Source organism: Juglans regia, chromosome 5 (genome assembly GCF_001411555.2).
Source record: "Juglans regia cultivar Chandler chromosome 5, Walnut 2.0, whole genome shotgun sequence".
In the NCBI taxonomy this organism is placed as follows: Eukaryota; Viridiplantae; Streptophyta; class Magnoliopsida; order Fagales; family Juglandaceae; genus Juglans; species Juglans regia.
Genome location: NC_049905.1, coordinates 1210358 through 1228961, shown reverse-complemented (window position 1 = coordinate 1228961; position 18604 = coordinate 1210358). Strand labels below are relative to the sequence as shown.

The following is an 18604-nucleotide window of genomic DNA, read 5'->3' as shown; positions in this document are numbered from 1 at the left end:
CCTGGTTATCTTTGTAAGCCAAGTCCGGTCAATATCCCCAACGTTGGACATGATTGCCTGCCCAGACAATTGGTGCAACACATCCAACAATTATGTGAGGATCATGCATGTGACTTTTGAAGCTCTGTTTTTTATGCTAGATAACTTTACAGAAGTCAAATTTAGTCAAGGGAAATACTAGGTGGCATTCAAATCCAAAGGTAAAGAAAATAAAAGGAAGTATCACAAGGTTCCACCAAAATAAGTATAAAACATGTATTTAGAAATCAATTAACATGCTACAAAGGCCACCGTCTGCACAAAAAAACAGAATAGCAAGTCCTGCGCAAAGCAGAAAATGAAAACCAGTTGTACCATAAACTGAGGCTAAAAAGAGAGGAGCTTTTCCAGCAAGGAAATCTCATTTTCATAATGGAGATATATGCGATAGAAGTAGATCAGAAATTGGTCTTGGATCTGTACGAGTAAGATGGTACAGCAGTGCCTCATGTAAGAAATCCCACCCATCTAAGTAGAAGAAAAGACCAGTGAAAGAGAGGAAAACAATCCCAGATATCAACCCAAACGTAAATCTCTTGCCTTATATTGTAGTTATAGGTCACATCCGTTCAGCTGCGGGTTGACTTTCCTTGACTAGCCAGTCCAATTACTAACGACTGGCTTCTGACCAGAATGGAACAAGTGTGGATCAAGAACAAGGATAACAGGAAGTGAATAGATGATGGGATAAATTCTAAAATGGACAACAAGCCCGTACCAAAATGCAGCTTGTAACACATCACCTGTAAACCAGAAACATTCAACCATCAGGAGTGTAGGAAGCAAACATATAGAATTTTTTCTACATGAAGACAAAAATTTATTCGATCCACAAATTAAACAATGTGCCAAGTAACCATCAAAGGCCTCAGACCAAGCTTTCTGATATAAAGAAATAGATCCCAGGTAAAGATGAAGCTTATTTTGCTCATATGTAACCGCCGAGGTATTTGGATTTGAAACCACAAAATTCTTCTACCATAAGTGAGGGTTTTTTAATAAAATCATGGGGTACTGCCCTCTTTGTTGAAAAAAGATTCCCCACCCCAACCCGCCTCCACAAAACATTGTGTTTGGTAATCAAAGGGAAAGGGGAAGGGGAAGAGAAAAAAAAATTATTGTATGCAAGGAAAGGAAGGAAAAGTGAAGAAGCCTCTGGCTATTGTTTGTTTCAGTTCCTAAATACAAGAGAAAACAGAGTACCATTTTAAGTTTATAGACTTTTATAGCCTCATAGAACATGCATCTCTGGTTAAGAAGTAGAAATGTCAAAGGCCATAGAAGTAATTGCAACAGAGTTGATCCTTTCTTGTCCTTCCATTTCCAAACAAATTTGGATGGCAACAGAATGACAGCCCTGGAAACTAATACCATCCGCATCCTATCTTTTACCTCCAATCGACCAAACTGTGGAAAAGAGATCTTCAAACCTTAGCTTTCTCACTGCCATTTCCTGTCCTGCCTCTCCTCTCCCAAATAAACACTACAAAGCCTTTAGGATTCATGTATGGTCGCCATTAGACATCAAGGGTTACTTCTCATCCTAATCTTTCAAGCCATTATAGGAGGGTAATCCCAACATTCTTCAAAAATATCTTATGAATCCTATATCTTTTTTTTGATAAGTAAGAGATAAACTTTATTGATGTGAATGAAATAGGCATGTACCTAGTACACAGGAAGTATACTGTTGAACACCTAAATACATTCTATGAGTGATGAACTAAAGATAATAATTCATGAATATCATCCCCATTTAATACAATAGCTGAAAACCAAAGCAATAAAGTATGCAGAAAAAAATTATTCAGCTCCATCATTGTTCGTTCCTTGTCTTCAAAGCATCGCATATTCCTTTCTGTCCAAATACACCACATAATACACAACGGAATCATTCTCCTAACTGCTGCCACTTGATGACTGCCCTGCAATTTTCTCCAACAACCCATCAACTCCACCACTCTCCTAGGCATTACCCAAGCCACACCGACCCGTCGAAAAATCTCATCCCACAACCCTCTTGCTACCTCACAATGTAGTAAAAGATGATCTACCGATTCTCCATTCTTTCTACACATATAACACCAATCCAGCACAACACATCCTCTCTTCCTCAAATTGTCCGTGGTCAAGATCTTCCCAAGGGCGGCATTCCAAACAAAGAAAGCAACTCTAGAGGGCACGCGAGACCTCCAGATGTTCCTCCAAGGGAATGAGGTATGGTCCTGTGAAATCAAAATTTTGTAATACGCATTTACTGTGAATTTCTTGTGATCCTGGAACCTCCATTTCAAGCTATCATGTTGCACCATAGTAGACCCTACAGAATGTAGCAAGCTGAAAAAATCTGAAACCATAGATAATTCCCAATCATGAATATCTCTATTAAATAGAATATTCCATTGATGCGAACCATGAGCAAATAATCGCACATCCGCCACAGAAACCTCCTTATTAACTGCAATACGATATAAAGCTGGAAACACCCTTTCCAATGCATGTTCTCCACACCACACATCCCGCCAAAAACTGATTCGGTTACCCTCACCTGCGACAAAACGAATATGATTTACAAAACTAATCCACCCATTCCTTATAAACTTCCATAGCCCCACTCCATGCCCCCCTCTCACTTCTTTAGAACACCAACCACCCCAAGCAACACCTATTTAGCATCTATAGTTTCCCTCCACAAACCCCCTTCCACATGATATCTCCAAAGCCATTTCTCCAACAACACTTTATTAAAAGTTCTCAAATTACACACACCCAACCCCCCGGTACTCAACTGGAGAACATACTGTCTTCCAATTAACCAAATGAATTTTCTTCTCCTCCCCTAAGCCTCCCCATAGAAATGCCTTAAAGAGTTTCTCAATTCTATTCCCGACCCCTGCAGGCATAAGAAAAAGAGATAAAAAATAAGTGGGAAGGTTTGTGAGGGTACTCTTGATAAGAGTGAGACGACCCCCTTTCAATAGATACACCATTTTCCATCCAGCCAATCTTTTCTCTATCTTCTCTACCACCCCATCCCATATAGCTCTACTCTTGAAAGTAGCACCTAACGGAAGACCCAGATATTTCATTGGGAACGAGGACACCCTGCAACCCAGAAGACTTGCTAGATTGCGTATATTAGGGACCACACCCACCGGAACCAACTCAGACTTGTGAAGCTTCACCTTGAGCCCTGATATTGCTTCAAAACAAAGTAGTAATGCACGCAAAGTTTGGACCTGACTCCTATCCGCTTCACAAAACAACAGTGTTGTCTGCAAAAAGGAGATGTGAAATGATACAAGGGCTACTAGAGCCATTTCCCACTTGAAAACCAGATAAAAAAGCCAGACAAAAAGAAAGGGAGATAACGGATCACCCTGTCGCAATCCCCTCGAGTTATAAAAAAAGCCAGCAGGAGTGCCATTAACTAGCACTGAAAATCGGGCCGTTGAAATACAATAACGCATCCAAGAAATCCACCTATCTCCAAAACCACACCTCTTCAACAAATACAAAAGGAAATCCCAGTTCACATGATCATAAGCCTTCTCCATGTCTAGCTTGCAAAGAATACCTGGACTTCCCTCCCTCAATCTAGCATCCAAACACTCATTTGCAATGAGCACCGAATCAAGTATATATCTCCCACGAATAAAAGCATTCTGAGGCTTGGAGATAATATTTTCCAGTACTGGACTGAGCCGATTAGCAAGGACCTTAGAAATAATCTTATAGACACTGCTAACCAAACTTATTGGGCGAAAATCTTCAATATTCAACGCCCCATATTTCTTAGGAATGAGTGCAATAAAGGTCGCATTAAGTGATTTTTCAAACTTTTGATAAGCATGAAATTCACTGAACACCCGCAAGATATCACCTTTCACCACATCCCAACAAGTTTGGAAGAAACCCATTGAGAAACCATCCGGACCCGGCGCTTTGTCCTTAGCCATACCAGATATGACCTTGAAAATCTCATCTTCCTCAAAGGGTCTCTCCAAGACACTCACAAGCTGCGGATCAATTGCCTCAAACGGTAAGTCATCAAGCTTCGGCCTCCAAGTTGCTGATTCGGTAAGAAGAGTCTCATAATATTGTGCAATATGACTTTCTAAATCATCGGAAGAAGATAGCACCTGAGTACCTGAATGTAACAGCTCAATCGCATTATTACGTCGATGAGAATTAGCCATTTTGTGAAAAAACTTCGTACACCTGTCACCCTCTTTCAACCAAAGGGCTCTAGATTTTTGTCGCCATGAAGTCTCTTCTAACAATAAAACCCTTTCCAACTCTGCCACAACCGTTACTTTTCTCAATAACTCCTCATCAGAGGCCCTTCCCAATAATTCCTTATCCTCAAATTCCTGCAACTCCTCCAACAAAATAGACTTTTGATTGTCAGTGTGACCAAAAACTTCCAAGTTCCATTTCTTCAGGTCTTGCTTTAGAGCCTTCAGCTTTCCTGCAAGAATAAAACTCGGAGTGCCACTAACCTGGTACGAAGTCCACCAAGTTCTCACCATCTCTACAAACCCGTTCACCTTAAGCCACATATTCTCAAACTTGAAATACCGGCGACCCCCGTGAATGCCCCCACAATCTAAAAGAATGGGAAAATGGTCTGAATTGACTCTAGCTAACCTTTTCTGACTTACTTCTGGATAGTGGGCTTCCCATAGCGGCGAGACAAGGAATCTATCCAACTTCGACCAAGCACGGTCGTTAGACCAAGTGTACTCACCCCCCACCAAAGGGAGGTCCATAAGATCCATATCAAAGATGAACTCAAAGAATTCCACCATGGCCTGAGTGTGTCGATGATGCCCCGATCGTTCACTAGGAAAACGAATAATGTTAAAATCACCCCCCATGCACCACGGCACATCCCATAAAGAGTGTATTCCCGCCAACTCCTCCCACAACCGTCGTCTATCTCTATCTATGTTGGGACCATAAGACCCTGCAAAAGCCCAAATCCACCCGTCGCTCACATTTTTGAATAACACCGACACTGAGAACTCTCCAACACATTCCTCAATCGCCTCAACCACTCTTTTATCCCACATTAATAACACACCACCTGATGCTCCCTGAGAAGCCAAATAGGACCAACCCATGTAAGAACATCCCCAAATACTACGCACCAATCTTCTATCAATAAAACCCAACTTTGTTTCTTGCAAACATATCACATCACCCTTCCACAATCTCAATAAAGCTTTGATACTAAGACGTTTGTCCCTATCATTGAGACCCCTTACATTCCAAGAAACAATCTTAGGCTTCATTAAAACTTAACTTTCCCCTCCCTTTTGATCTAACCCTTCCACTACTTCCATCCTTAACATCATAATTGATGGAGCATGTTAAGCGTTTAAGTTCCCTATCTTGTTTTGTAGCTAATTTCGAACGACTAGCTTCAATAGCCACAAGGAGGGCCATAAATTGTTCCTCATAAGCTCCAAAAGAGACCCAAAAATTTTCTGTAACTCCTCTACCTTTTTAAAAATCCAATTCGTCGAACAACTCCCATAATCACTGGGAGGGAGTGTACATAGAGGAGTAAGAGCCCCCTCCTCCCCCATACTGTTATTAGGGAACAAAATCAATTCTGAAACACCCAACTTATTTGTTTCGCCACTTAAAACCATATTATTAAAAGGAATATCATTCCCAGAAATTATCTCATCAGGATTACTCATCACCAACAGTGGAGAAACATACGGAACCTCATCAGAAATTTCCCGCGTAACCTCCTCACCCCGTAAGGACTTCTCACTTTCCCACGGACCAGGCTGCTCGTGCACAGCTATAGTATCTTCGACCACCATGCTTAGCTCCGAAGGCCCATTCTCCGCCAAGATCCCTGGAGACAAGGACTCAGAGGTATTTCTCGGACTCTCTACCGCTATCGACTCAGAGGTATTTCTCGGACTCAGAGGTATTTCCCGTCGGAGCTTCGTTACCATCACACCAGAGTGGTCGACCGAGGTCGTCGGCCACTTCTGTGCGGGCAGGGTTACCGGTAATGGGCTTATCGGCAAGTTCCGTCTCTGATCCGATATCTCAGGTCCGATAGATTTCCCCGACCCAACTGGAGCCACCGCCCTCCAGGCCTTCATAGGGCCTGCGGCCTGAACCTTGCCAAGGCCCAACTCACTGCCGTTCACAGGGCCTGCGGCCTTCTTGCCTAGGCCCAACACACTGCCGTGACCCATTCCAGGCCCATCCTTACGGCCCACCACCTCCGTCAGCTCAGCCTTACCCTTAACGCAGCGTTTTAGGTAGCTGATTTCATCTAACACGCTGCCAACCTTCTCCTCCAAGCCAACTAACATCCTCAAAACACTTTCCTCATTTAACCCCAGCATTCTGCTTTCTTCTCCACCTATATCTGAAATTGACTACAATTAGAATCCCCAGAAACAGTAACATATACCTTTATGCCTACGTTAATTTACAAGTTCAAAACAACTTAACTCTCGAAATGGCATCTAGTGAAACAAAATGGAAAGGGGGAGGGGAGACTCAAGTGTTTTGTTTATAGACAACCGAATTCTCACCCAAAGACATGCTGAGACGAATTGTTCCTTGAAATATTTAAAGTTTCTTTATTCTAATATATATTGCCGGCACACAGACATGTAAGTGCCCCTTAACCACTTTTGAGCAGTCAATACACAAATTCAGAAACTTAACAATCTGGCATCTTTGTAGCAAACACCATGGTGCAATCTAATGAAATGGAAGTAGAATATATACCATTCATAACACAGATAATGATCCATAGAATCAAGGCACAAACAATGGGCTCACAGTTCCCACGGGTTCCAATGGTGAAGGTAAATGGATCGAGGAGCCATACCATTACAGAATAGGTGCATATATTGTCAGGCACCCTGAGTAGCTTTCAAATAGATCGGATAAACAAGCCCACAAGTAAATCTGAAACATGACCATAAACATATTGTTTAGTGCGAAAATCCTTTCACCAAACTCTTTATTTGTGGCACATGGATTTATGTAAGAGAGGGAAAAACACGATGGAGAGTAATACTATACTGATTCAGGACAACAAAAGGAGAAAAAGGAAATGATAAAATCTATGAAAAAAAACGCATATATGCTAGCAGCCTCAATCCATGTCCAATTTCATAGCCAGCATGTGATATCCTTTTGCTTTGATATCTAAAAGGCAAAAAATTTGAGACCAGCCAAAGGACATTTCTACAAATCACACACCCTTTAGGCATATAATTATGAAGAGCGAAGTTCAATACCAGAAGCTGAGAAGAGAAATTTCCCCCATGATCTATGAATGATTGTATTTGGAATGAGCACGAAAGCGAGCAAAGGAAAGTAACGATATGCCATTCTTTTGTAAGGGGAATCTCCTGAAGCCATTAAAGCAGCAGCATCAGAAAAGACAAGGTAATCAACATCCTATGTATCTAACCTCCATATGACTATCTTGCCATTCTCCATAGACGATTAGAATGACACGAAAAATTGCGGAAAAGAGAAGCAGTGAGCGTACATTGACTGAAGTCATTGCTGAAAGGAAACAAATATGGAACTAATTAAGCTCAAAGATTATGTATAAAGCAAGGCCACACATATCATTAAACACACCAAAACGATGTAAGTTCCGCGACAATCTGAATTTCGAAGCACAGACCAAATTCACAAAAGACCAGAAATGGAATATCTAAAAACAACAATTATTAAATTTGACATATCGAAAGTACTTATCTTTTCTTTCTCTGGAAAAAAAAAGAGCAAACTTTCCTAAAAAAATGCAAATGCCTCAAAATTGTTAAAAATAGGAACAAATAGAGCATGGTTTCTTTTTTCTTTTACTTTTTTTTTTCAAACAATTCGCATGAACAAGAACGAATATTAGCAATCAGCAGGACTGAGATCTCAACAAACAAAAATCAAATTGAAAAAAAAAAAAGAACAAGAAAAAAAAAAAAAGCTTACGACTTTTGGCTCTCTGATCTCTTCTCCCAAGTCCCAAGCTCCCCCACTAACCCTACAGAACAGGTGAAGAAACCCGAGAGATGATGGCCTTTTTTGTTGGATCCAGACGTGACCGGAGAAGGCTCTGAGCTCTGAATCCTATACTCTCTTCCCCCACTCTCTCTCTCTCTCTCTCTCTCTTTACGTGTGGCCGCGCGGGAAAAACAGGATGGCCATGGTCATGATCATGCCCGACACATGGCACATGCAATAGGGTTCGACACGTCACGGAGTTAGGTTTTTTTACCGCCAAATTTTAACGCCGTTACGGGATTTCCTTGGACGTTGAAGATCTGGTTGTGCGCGGGATTTCCGACGCTTCCACGGGGACACAAGTGCGTGCTGGGCCGTTTTGTTTGGTTTACCGAAGCTAGGACGGCAGATAAATGATATACGTAAATATTATATAATTTTTTAAAAAATAAATAAATATAAAATTTATATGAAATAAATTAGTTTTTTAATTTTTTTGAAAGAATTATATTGTATTTAAATATTCTATAACTATTAAAATATGTAAATATTATACAATTTTTTTAATTAAATAAATACAAAATTTATGTGAAATAGAATTAAATTTTTAATAATAAATAGTAAATATAACTTTTTCTAAAAAAATTATACTGATTAATGCACTCCGTACCTAACATTACTCTTCCGTTAGTTACCGCACGTAACGTCAGGCCGACTTTCAAGCCAGAATCAGCCAGATCTTCACTGCCCAAGGAAATCCCGTAACGGCGTTAAATTTTGGCGGTAAAAAAAAGCTAAACTCCGTGACGTGTCGAACTCCTATTGCATGTGCCCTGTGTCGGGGATGATGATGACGACGATGCGCATGGCCATGCTGTTTTTCCCGCGCTACCTCAAGCAGGGTTTCCCCAAAAAGAACTCCTAATAGAAGAGTAAGAGAGAGAGAGAGACAGAGAAAGAAAGATAGGTTTCAGAGCTCAGAACCTTCTCTGATTAGCTCTGGATCTAACGAGAAACGCCGTTGTTTCTCGGGTTTCTTCTCTTGATCTGTAGGGTTTATTCGCTTGGGAAGAGAGATAAGCCAGGCGAAAGTCGTAAGCTTTTCTCTTTTTTGTCCTTTTATTTCTTTTGTCGAATTTGATTTTTATGTTTTTCAATTGAGATCTCAGCCTTGTTGTTTGTTCAAGTTCTTGCACTAGCTGTTTTTTTAGTGTGAATTATTTCAAACAAAAGCAACAATGCCATATTTGTCTTTGTTTTTAACAATTTGAAAGTAATTGCCTTGTATTTCGGAAGCAAATTCTGCTGTAGCTTTTTTCCCGGAGAAAGCAAAGAGAATTTCTTTCTATACGTTATATTAACTTTACGTTAATTGCTGTTATTCGATATTTCATTACTGGTATTTGCAAATTTGGTTTGTGTGTTTGACTTTCAAGTTTTTGGTTTGCGTTAGTAGGTTTTCAGATTGATTGAAGGAAATTCGGAAGTCCAAAGTTTGCGTTAAATCAAAACTGAAAATAGAGATTTTTTTTTAAGGTTTGAGCTTGGTGCATCATTGGCTTAGATTGGGTCGGCCAGGGTTTGGACAAGTCGAACTAGATTAGAGAAGATGGAAGACGCTAAACTTTCGCACGCAACAGCTACAATTTTGCATTCCAGTAGCGGCAATATGGACCCCGCTGAAGCTCGATTCACAGAGTTCTGCAAGGTCTTGATTTTGTTTGTGTTATTTGCAGTTTCATTTTGATTTCTTTTTTATTTTTCAAGAGTCGGTTTCCTGTGAATTAAATATGGGTTTTGGTGACAGAATGGACTGTCATTGGATGAGATCATTTGTACCAAAGCTATGAAGCTGTTGAAAGAAACCAAACCTCTGCTGACTAATAGTTCAGTTATTGGAAATGGAACGGTATATTCTGTTAATTTTTCTTGTTCACGTGGAAGTTGCAAGGAAGAAAGATTGTTATGTGACATTAACAGAATTGTGTTTATCAGTGCCAGCCTGAAGAAGCAGAAAGGTTTTGGTTTGCATTTGTTTTATATTCTGTGAAAAGGCTAAGCGAGAAGAATGGAGATAGCGAGCAGCGAGGGTCTGATGATAATAGGTTTACCTTATGTCGGATACTGAGAGCAGCAAAGCTGACGTACGACTTTAGTCTCACAGTTTTTATTTTTAGTGTTGGTGATCGATTGCTTTCTTTGATTATCAGCATCCTATTTTTTGTTTCGCAGCATTGTGGACTTCTTCAAGGAGCTTCCGCATTTCCTTGTTAAGGTCGGTCCAATTTTGAGTAATTTATATGGTGCAGATTGGGAGAACAGACTCGAGGTATTAATGTGATAAAGAATTATGCTCATATTTTAAGAGGGTCATGTCGATATGCTTCTATTCTGTATAGTTATTCCTTTATTTCATTGAACTTTTTAATGGTTCTGTATTCATTTTTGTCGAATCAGGCGAAGGAGTTGCAGGCTGATTTTGTGCACTTGAGTCTTCTTAGCAAGTGGGTATCTTCTCCTGTATCTTTTCTTTTTTCTTCAAAAGATGTCTTTGGTATCTAATGCATTATCAACTACTTGGAAAGTTCTTTTAAATAAATAATTGAACTGAACAAAAGCTATTTACCACTAGAGCTTTGTGAATTTTTAGACAATCTGGGGTGGAATATGCTGTACTTGAGAAAGTAGAGAGATCACTAGTGATGTTACATCAATATTCAGTTAAAGTAAACTATACTAATCTAATTGCTAGTTGTAAATGTCTGCTAAAACATGTCCAGGCAAGGGAGGTATGCATTGTAGATTATCTTTATAACATGACTCTGACGTCACATTAGAATTTTTTGCAATAAGCAATTGCACTTCATTTGATTCTTATCAAGGCAATAAGAAACTGCACTTTCAGTGTCATCTCTTGATAATTTGACACATTTATTACTTATATACATAAATGTCTCATGAAACAATGATACAAGGCACTACGTACGTGTGTACCGGGATTTGTTCGTCACAAATGAAGCAAATGTTGATAAGCAGTCAGCTGTTACCAGTGTATCTGGTTATGTCTCAGACTACCATCGGTTTGGATGGTTGCTGTTTTTGGCACTCCGTGTACATGTGTTCAGCCGTTTTAAGGACTTGGTGACCTGCACAAACGGTTTGGTTTCTGTATTGGTGAGTTACATTCTTGCATTAATTAATTTCTTGCTTGCTTAATTAAGTGTTGCAACAGTGGTCTGGTTATGGGCACAACATGTTTTGCTTTTCTTTTTTTATTTTTCAAATGATGAGAAATGGTTGGTGCAATAAGTTCAGAACTTGAAGGACAATCTGAAAATTATGAAAGTTAAACATTAACGTATCATACACTACGAATTGGCAATTTCACACAATCTGAAAGGCAGGAAAAAACAATTAACATATCATACATTATGAATTGGCAGTTTCACCACATTGATAATATTCTTTCATCCACACACGTTACCTTGAACATTTAGAAGACATTTAGTAGTAAAGAGAAGAACAATATTATTGTCTAGTAATAAAGATAATAGCAATTTCATTAAGAATATTCTCTCACGGCCTTTTTTGAAATCTGTGACAGGCTATCTTAATTATTCATGTTCCTGTTCGCTTCAGAAACTTCAATATCCATGATAATCAACGTTTTGGTAATTTTTTATTTTTTTGCTCTTTTGGCATATTCATTAAATGTTCTCTTTTTTTCTAGAACAGCGGTCCTTTTATTACATTGTTCATGGTTATTTAGACCCTTTTTTCCTTAAATTTTGGAGGAGTTTGACTTTGGCATTCTTCATTTGTGCTGATTCTATTAATATGTGGTTCAGTTAAGAAAGATGGGACAAAGGTGGATATCCTTGCATCACTTTGCAACATTTTTGATACCTCTGAACATGAATTGAGAAAAACAATGGAAAAGGCCAATAATATAATAGTGGATATTTTGAAGAAAACACCACGTCCAGCATCTGAGTGCAGAAGCAAAAACTTGGAGAACATTGATACAGGTTATTGAAAATTTCCTTGCAGATAGATATTCTATAATTACTGATTATAAGAATAGGTTACCGAGTTTCATTTATTTATATTCCTAAAATCTCAATACTTGTGCAGATGGTTTGACATATTTTGAAGACCTACTGGAGGACTCATCCTTATCATCCAGTTTAGGTAATTTGGAAAGGAATTATGATGATGCTATTCGTAGCAAGGGCGAACTGGATGAAAGGGTGTTCATTAATGATGAGGACATCAAACTTGTTTCTGGAAGCTTGTCTGGAGGTGCTGTGAACGTGAGTGGTGTCAAGGTATGTTTTCTGTGAAGAATGTGCATTATTTAAAGTCATTGTAGTGGTGCAAATATTTGTTACCGTTTCTATTGTGTACTGAAGAAAAATAGTTGATATTGATATTTGTTCTTTTACAGAGAGAATTTGATTCAATAGCATCACCAGCCAAAACAATTACTAGTCAATTCTCTCCACAGTGCTCTCCTGCATCTTATGCAAGTGGTATTCTTGGTGGTGCTAGTTCAAAGATGGCAGCTACACCTGTAAGCACAGCAATGACAACTGCAAAGTGGCTTAGGACTGTCATCTCTCCACTTCCATCACAACCCTCAGTAGAGCTGGAGCGTTTCCTGGCATCATGTGATAGGGATGTAACTGAGGATGTTGCATACAGGGCACAAGTAATATTGCAGGCTATATTTCCAAACAGTGGTCTGGGAGAGCGCTGTGTGACTGGAAATCTTCAAAGCGCAAACCTCATGGACAACATCTGGGAAGAACAAAGAAAACATGAAGCACTCAAATTATATTATAGGGTATTGGAAGCAATGTGTAGAGCAGAGGCCCAAATACTTCACGCAAATAATTTGACCTCTTTGTTAACTAATGAGAGGTTCCATAGATGTATGCTTGCCTGTTCTGCCGAACTTGTTCTAGCAACACATAAGACTGTCACAATGTTGTTTCCTGCAGTGTTGGAGAGGACCGGCATTACATCTTTTGATCTTAGCAAGGTCATAGAGAGTTTCATTAGACATGAGGAATCCCTCCCGAGAGAATTGAGGCGACATCTAAACTCATTGGAAGAACGACTTTTGGAGAGCATGGTGTGGGAAAAGGGTTCCTCAATGTATAATTCTTTGATAGTTGCAAGGCCTAGTCTCTCTGCAGAAATAAATCGTCCTGGGTTAATGGCAGAACCGATGCCATCTTTAGATGCAATTTCCATGCATAATAAATTTTCTTGCGGAGGGGTACCTCCCGTGGCTTCTTTGCAGAAACATGAGACTTCACTAGGTAATGATTTGTCGACTGTTCAAAATCACATAAATAATTATGTGCAATGCATAGGTTATTTGACATAAAAAAAGGTTGTACTATGAATGGAGTGTTAAACCATGGTAGCCATTATGGGCTGGCAGAGTAGTTTTGGCAAATACAGGTTTTAAACTCATGACGTCTGTCCATTATATATATGCCCTAACTACAAAGCTAAGATGCATGGGGGCATGCATAGAAGTAGTTGGAATAGCTTTATTTTGTTGAAACAAAATGTGATTCTGATTTAATTAATATATACTGTATTGCTATTGCTATTCAGGTCAGAATGGGGATATCAGGTCTCCAAAAAGACCGTGCACAGATTACCGAAGTGTATTAGTAGAGCGGAATTCCTTTACATCACCCGTCAAGGATCGCCTCCTGAACAACATTAAATTGAAGCTAACACCCCCTGCTTTGCAGTCTGCATTTGCTAGGTACTATTTGATGTAGATGTAGTCTTGGAAGACGAGAACTGATGGATCTAATTTATTTTCATCTTTTCGTTTTTATAGCTCTTCTTTAACTTGGGATTCTGCCTTTGGATATTCATGTGTGCAGTCCAACACGGCCAAATCCAGGTGGTGGAGGGGAGACGTGTGCCGAAACTGGAATCAATATATTCTTTAGCAAGGTATTAGGCACATTTATGAGGAATCACTTTTGCATTTTTCTGTTGGATGTATTATGTAAGGTTTTGGTTGCTTGGAGCCATCCAATTTGAAGCTTTTCTGTGTTAGGATTATAATTCTTCGTGTAGATGATATATAGATCAAACTGTTGTGGATATTTGTTTGTACAATGAGGATATTGGAGACCAATCCTGAGGTGGATTTATTCTGTAGTGCTTTTTCCCCCATTTCTTTGTGCTGTATATGTGGTCAAACGTACTATTTTTGTAATTTAACAAATGAAGTAAAGTGGTAAACATCTGTTCCTGTCATGAATTGTACTTGTTTTCCATCTCACCTCACTTTGTGGATTTAGTTAGGATTCGGTTGCTTTGTCTTTTTAGTTGCATTAACAGTTACATATTGTACATGTGATTTCTAGATAACTAAGTTGGCAGCTGTCAGAATCAATGGTATGGTTGAAAGGCTACAACTATCTCAGCAGATCAGAGAGAATGTCTACTCTATTTTTCAACAAATCCTAAGTCAGCGGACATCTCTATTTTTTAACCGTCACATTGACCAGATCATCCTTTGTTGTTTCTATGGAGTTGCAAAGGTTTGCTATGACGAACTTGTGAGAGTTTTTGGGATGCTGTTCAATCCTTTTCCTTTTTTCTCACTCTTGCCATGTTCTGGAGTGCAGATATCTCAACTCGCCCTGACCTTTAGGGAAATTATTTACAACTATAGCAAACAACCACAATGTAAACCACAAGTTTTCCGCAGTGTGTTTGTTGATTGGTCATCAGCACGGCACAATGGGGTACTGTCACCTAATCTCTATTTAACTGTCAGTCAAGTCTTCTGGATAAAGTTTTAACACTGAGTGGTTTGGAAACAGAGAACATCACAGGAACATGTTGATATCATTACATTTTACAATAAAATCTTTGTTCCTGCTGTAAAGCCTCTGCTGGTTGAGCTTAGCCCTGCTGGAGCAACTACAAAAACTAACCGAGTTCCTGAAGTCAACAATAACGATGGTATGCTTTTGTTGCGAATTTATATATTATCATCATGCTCATCAATTGCAATTTGCATCGTGCTAGCCATTACCTGATATGCTTCTTCTCTCTTTTCTGGCTGATTAGCTCAATGTCCTGGATCACCTAAAATGTCTCCTTTTCCAAGTCTCCCTGATATGTCCCCTAAGAAAGTATCAGCAGCACACAATGTATATGTCTCTCCATTGCGATCATCAAAGGTACTTGTGTTTTTGTTAGTGTTCATATTTATGGGCTTTGCTCCTTTACCTCTTCATTTTCAAATTAGTCAATGTCACATACTTACAAGCCTACTAGAGCAAAGGACAAAAAAGAATTTGGATCTTCACGTGTTATGTGAAATTATTTTAGATATTTGAAGTATGCTTGTTTTATTTTATGCGGGATCCCATTTGTGGGTTGATTTAGTACGTATCTCCATCAGAGTAATGCAAGTCCGTTACATTTTCAATTTGATGGAACCTGGCATATTTGGATACAAAGAAAGTTTCAAAGTTTTGCACAAAAAGTTTTCAATTTCAATCCTAACATCTTTAGATCTCAAAAAAAAAATTATTTCTCCGAATTTTTTTTTTCATCCAATTATTTGCCTAGTTTTCCGTGAAAAATACAAGACAAATAAAACACAACTAAAAAGCCCTCTTCCTGTAAAGGTGACTTTGATGTTTCACCTAATTTTGCTCTGAGAGTTCTACCAGTTTTCTTATCAGTTTTTCTATACACATGCACACACAGATAATCACTTGATACATTTGTCAAACTTGTTGCTTGAATGTTCACCAAAGAATGATGCCTTTAAAAACATCATGCAAACAAATTTAACTCAGTACCAAATTACATGAGTTTATAGATTTCAACCATGGTCTTGGCCTTTTCTGAGCAGGTGTTATTTTTATAACCTTGTATATGAGTTGCTTATTTGGTTTTGCTATGGGTTTTTGGGTGGCTCCATGATATATTTGATGTGATTGAAAAAAGATTGAGATGATGATCTCAATGCATGAACTTGGCATCAAAACAAGTTGAATTAGTGGAGTGCTCAGTTCTTAAGTTAAAGTTAGGTTCTTCGTATCTGCGGATCTACTTATCAATTCCTCATTCCAAAATTAAGCTTTGAATATTTGTACAGATGGATGCTCTAATCTCACATAGCTCAAAAAGTTACTATGCTTGCGTTGGAGAGAGCACTCATGCATATCAGAGCCCTTCAAAAGACCTGAGTGCCATCAATAACCGCTTGAATGGGTATGCTTTTCTACATGCCTTCCAACTTCTGAGGTTTGGCCTTTTCTCTTTTTCCCTCCTTGTACTTATCTTCATCTGCATTGCTTTTTTCCTGCAGCACCCGAAAGTTTAGAGGCACCCTTAACTTCGATGATGTTGATGTTGGGTTGGTTAGTGATTCTATGGTGGCCAACAGCCTATACCTTCAGAATGGGAGTTGCACATCCTCATCAGGTGCACCGCTGAAAACTGAGCAACCCGACTCCTAATCTGGTGGTCATGATGACCCTATATGTAAATTCAAGTTCTTCTCTCATTCTTTATATATTTTAATCTACACTTGTTTTAAGCTTGTGACATAGGTGTGTGGTATGAGCGGTTTAGGAATGGCTGCCACCACCCCATTTGCACATATAGGTAGGTAGATATGGAGCTTTAAAAAATGTAGTTGGCTCTGACTGACTAATTTTATAAAATTGTTTGGTTCTTATAGTTGTTTCAAGTCCTTATTGATCTTCCGCCTGTGCCTATACATTGATATTATCACCTGCATCGGAGTTCGTCATTAATCTTGTTTTCTACTTCTCTTCGGAGTTCTTCATTAATCTTGTTTTCTACCTCTCTTCCCCGGTTGTCTTGGGAGGTGTAACCATATGTATCGTTGGGGTTTCCGCTGGATATGTAACTGAGGGTGTGATTTCGGCCATTCCAAATATGCGTAGGGTGAAATAAGTATTTTTTTTATTGGCATAGGGTGTCCAGGAATAGCATCCTAGCATCCTGACTAATCCCGGGAGTGCATAGACCCTCGGCAAGAAATTTTCTGTAAGTGCACCTCGGGTAATTCAAAAGAAAATTTTCAGTTTGATGGTCCTAAGAGATTATTTGCATTAAGGGAATTTGAACCTTAGACTTGAAAGAAGCATATCCCCAAGCTCAAAGCCTTTACCACTTGAGCCAACTCCAATGGGATGGGATGACATAAGTTTAATTGTGGTAGTGTCTTGCTCAAAATTGAAGAGATGGATTTTAATATTTATATTATATCTTAACTTTCATCACGTGTGGGTCATACTCTTCTTTAATTTTACGAATGGGTCAAATTTTTTCTTAATTTTACGAGTGAGACCAATATAGAGAATATTTAATTCAATTAGGTGAATGTAGAGTTTAGTTTCGAATTCAAAACATGTATACCATTCTGTATTAAACTATCTCTTATCTCAAAAATTAATGAGAATGAGATTTAATTATTTATATGTGACATCTTAAATCTGTATGTGATGACTTTTGTACCCAGCAATTTTTGGTAAACCCCTGCAAAGACGGCTCCATTTGAATACAATAAGTGTTTCATTTCATCTCATCTTAACGTTATAATTTTTTTAAATTTTCACACAATATAATAAATAATTTAATTTTTTTAAAATTTCAAAATAATAATAATATTCTAATAATATTTTATTCAATTTTCAATTTTCATTTTAATTTATCTCAATTTATTATCCAAATTGCACCTAAAAGATTTTTGACTAAAAGAAACTTCTTCAACCTTTTCAAATAAATTATTTCATATCCCTTGAATTTGTAGTAAAAACGTTTATCTCAGATATATTTGACTGGGCTGCGCACCATGGACTATTGAGTTCTTGGATAATGAGTGAGAGAGGAGAGAGAGAGTACAGTTATTTCCACTCTGAACACAAATTGGTGGAATGTAAACATAGTATGGTTTGATTTAGATTTAGATACAATTTGGATAATGAGTTGAGATGAGATGAATTTAAAAGTTGAATAAAATATTATCAAAATATTACTTTTTAATATTATTATTATTTTGAGATTTGAAAAAGTTGAATTGTTTATTATATTTTGTGTAGAATTTTGAAAAAGTTATAATAATTAAATGAGATGAAATATTTATTGTATCCAAACAGTTAAAGATTAACGCCTTGTTTGTTTTTCAAAAACATCTCATCTCATCTCATCTCATCTCACATCTTCATTACAACTTTTTCAAATCCCCACACAAAATAAAATAAACAATTCAACTTTTTCAAATCCCAAAACAACAATAATATTAAAAAATATATTCTGACAATATTTTATTCAACTTTTTAATTTTAATCTCAACTCATCTCATCTCATCTCTGAAAACAAACGATGATCGTTTGCCCGAACCGGACTTTTTGAAAAAAGGTTTCATCCCAAAATTCTCAACTCATCTAATTTTCAAACATTACTTAAACACAAATATTTTCAAATCAATCATTACAACTATTTCAAACTAATCATTATAACTTTCTTA

The 18604-nt window shown here is 38.1% G+C and overlaps 1 protein-coding gene and 1 pseudogene across 3 annotated transcripts; one reads left to right on the top strand and one right to left on the bottom strand.

Annotated features, from left to right (window-relative positions):
* Positions 1 to 230: 230 nt before the first annotated feature.
* LOC108989243 lies at positions 231 to 8403 on the bottom strand (annotated as a pseudogene).
* Positions 8404 to 8946: 543 nt separating this feature from the next.
* On the top strand, positions 8947 to 16788 carry LOC108989206 (retinoblastoma-related protein-like). Of its 3 annotated transcripts, none has more exons than XM_018962755.2 (19): positions 8947 to 9137; positions 9580 to 9751; positions 9851 to 9952; positions 10045 to 10187; positions 10276 to 10372; positions 10501 to 10547; positions 11019 to 11217; positions 11648 to 11714; positions 11892 to 12071; positions 12178 to 12371; positions 12491 to 13370; positions 13675 to 13831; positions 13956 to 14028; positions 14448 to 14624; positions 14712 to 14831; positions 14910 to 15051; positions 15160 to 15272; positions 16202 to 16317; positions 16415 to 16788. In XM_018962755.2, exons 2-19 carry the CDS (start codon positions 9653 to 9655, stop codon positions 16563 to 16565), a joined length of 3057 nt encoding a protein of 1018 aa, XP_018818300.1. In that variant the 5' UTR covers positions 8947 to 9137; positions 9580 to 9652; the 3' UTR covers positions 16566 to 16788. The 3 variants fall into 3 exon arrangements, with proteins under 3 accessions (XP_018818300.1, XP_018818290.1, XP_018818293.1); XM_018962745.2 differs by having other exon boundaries at positions 10039 to 10187; XM_018962748.2 differs by having other exon boundaries at positions 9500 to 9751; positions 10039 to 10187.
* The last annotated feature ends 1816 nt before the right edge of the window (positions 16789 to 18604 follow it).

Coding starts and splice junctions, on each gene's coding strand:
- LOC108989206 (XM_018962745.2), top strand. CDS start 9,653: ATGGAAGACGCTAAACTTTCGCACGCAACAGCTACAATTTTGCATTCC. Junction 10,548..11,018: donor CACTTGAGTCTTCTTAGCAA/GTGGGTATCTTC, acceptor CAATGATACAAG/GCACTACGTACGTGTGTACC. Junction 11,218..11,647: donor ACGGTTTGGTTTCTGTATTG/GTGAGTTACATT, acceptor AATCTGTGACAG/GCTATCTTAATTATTCATGT.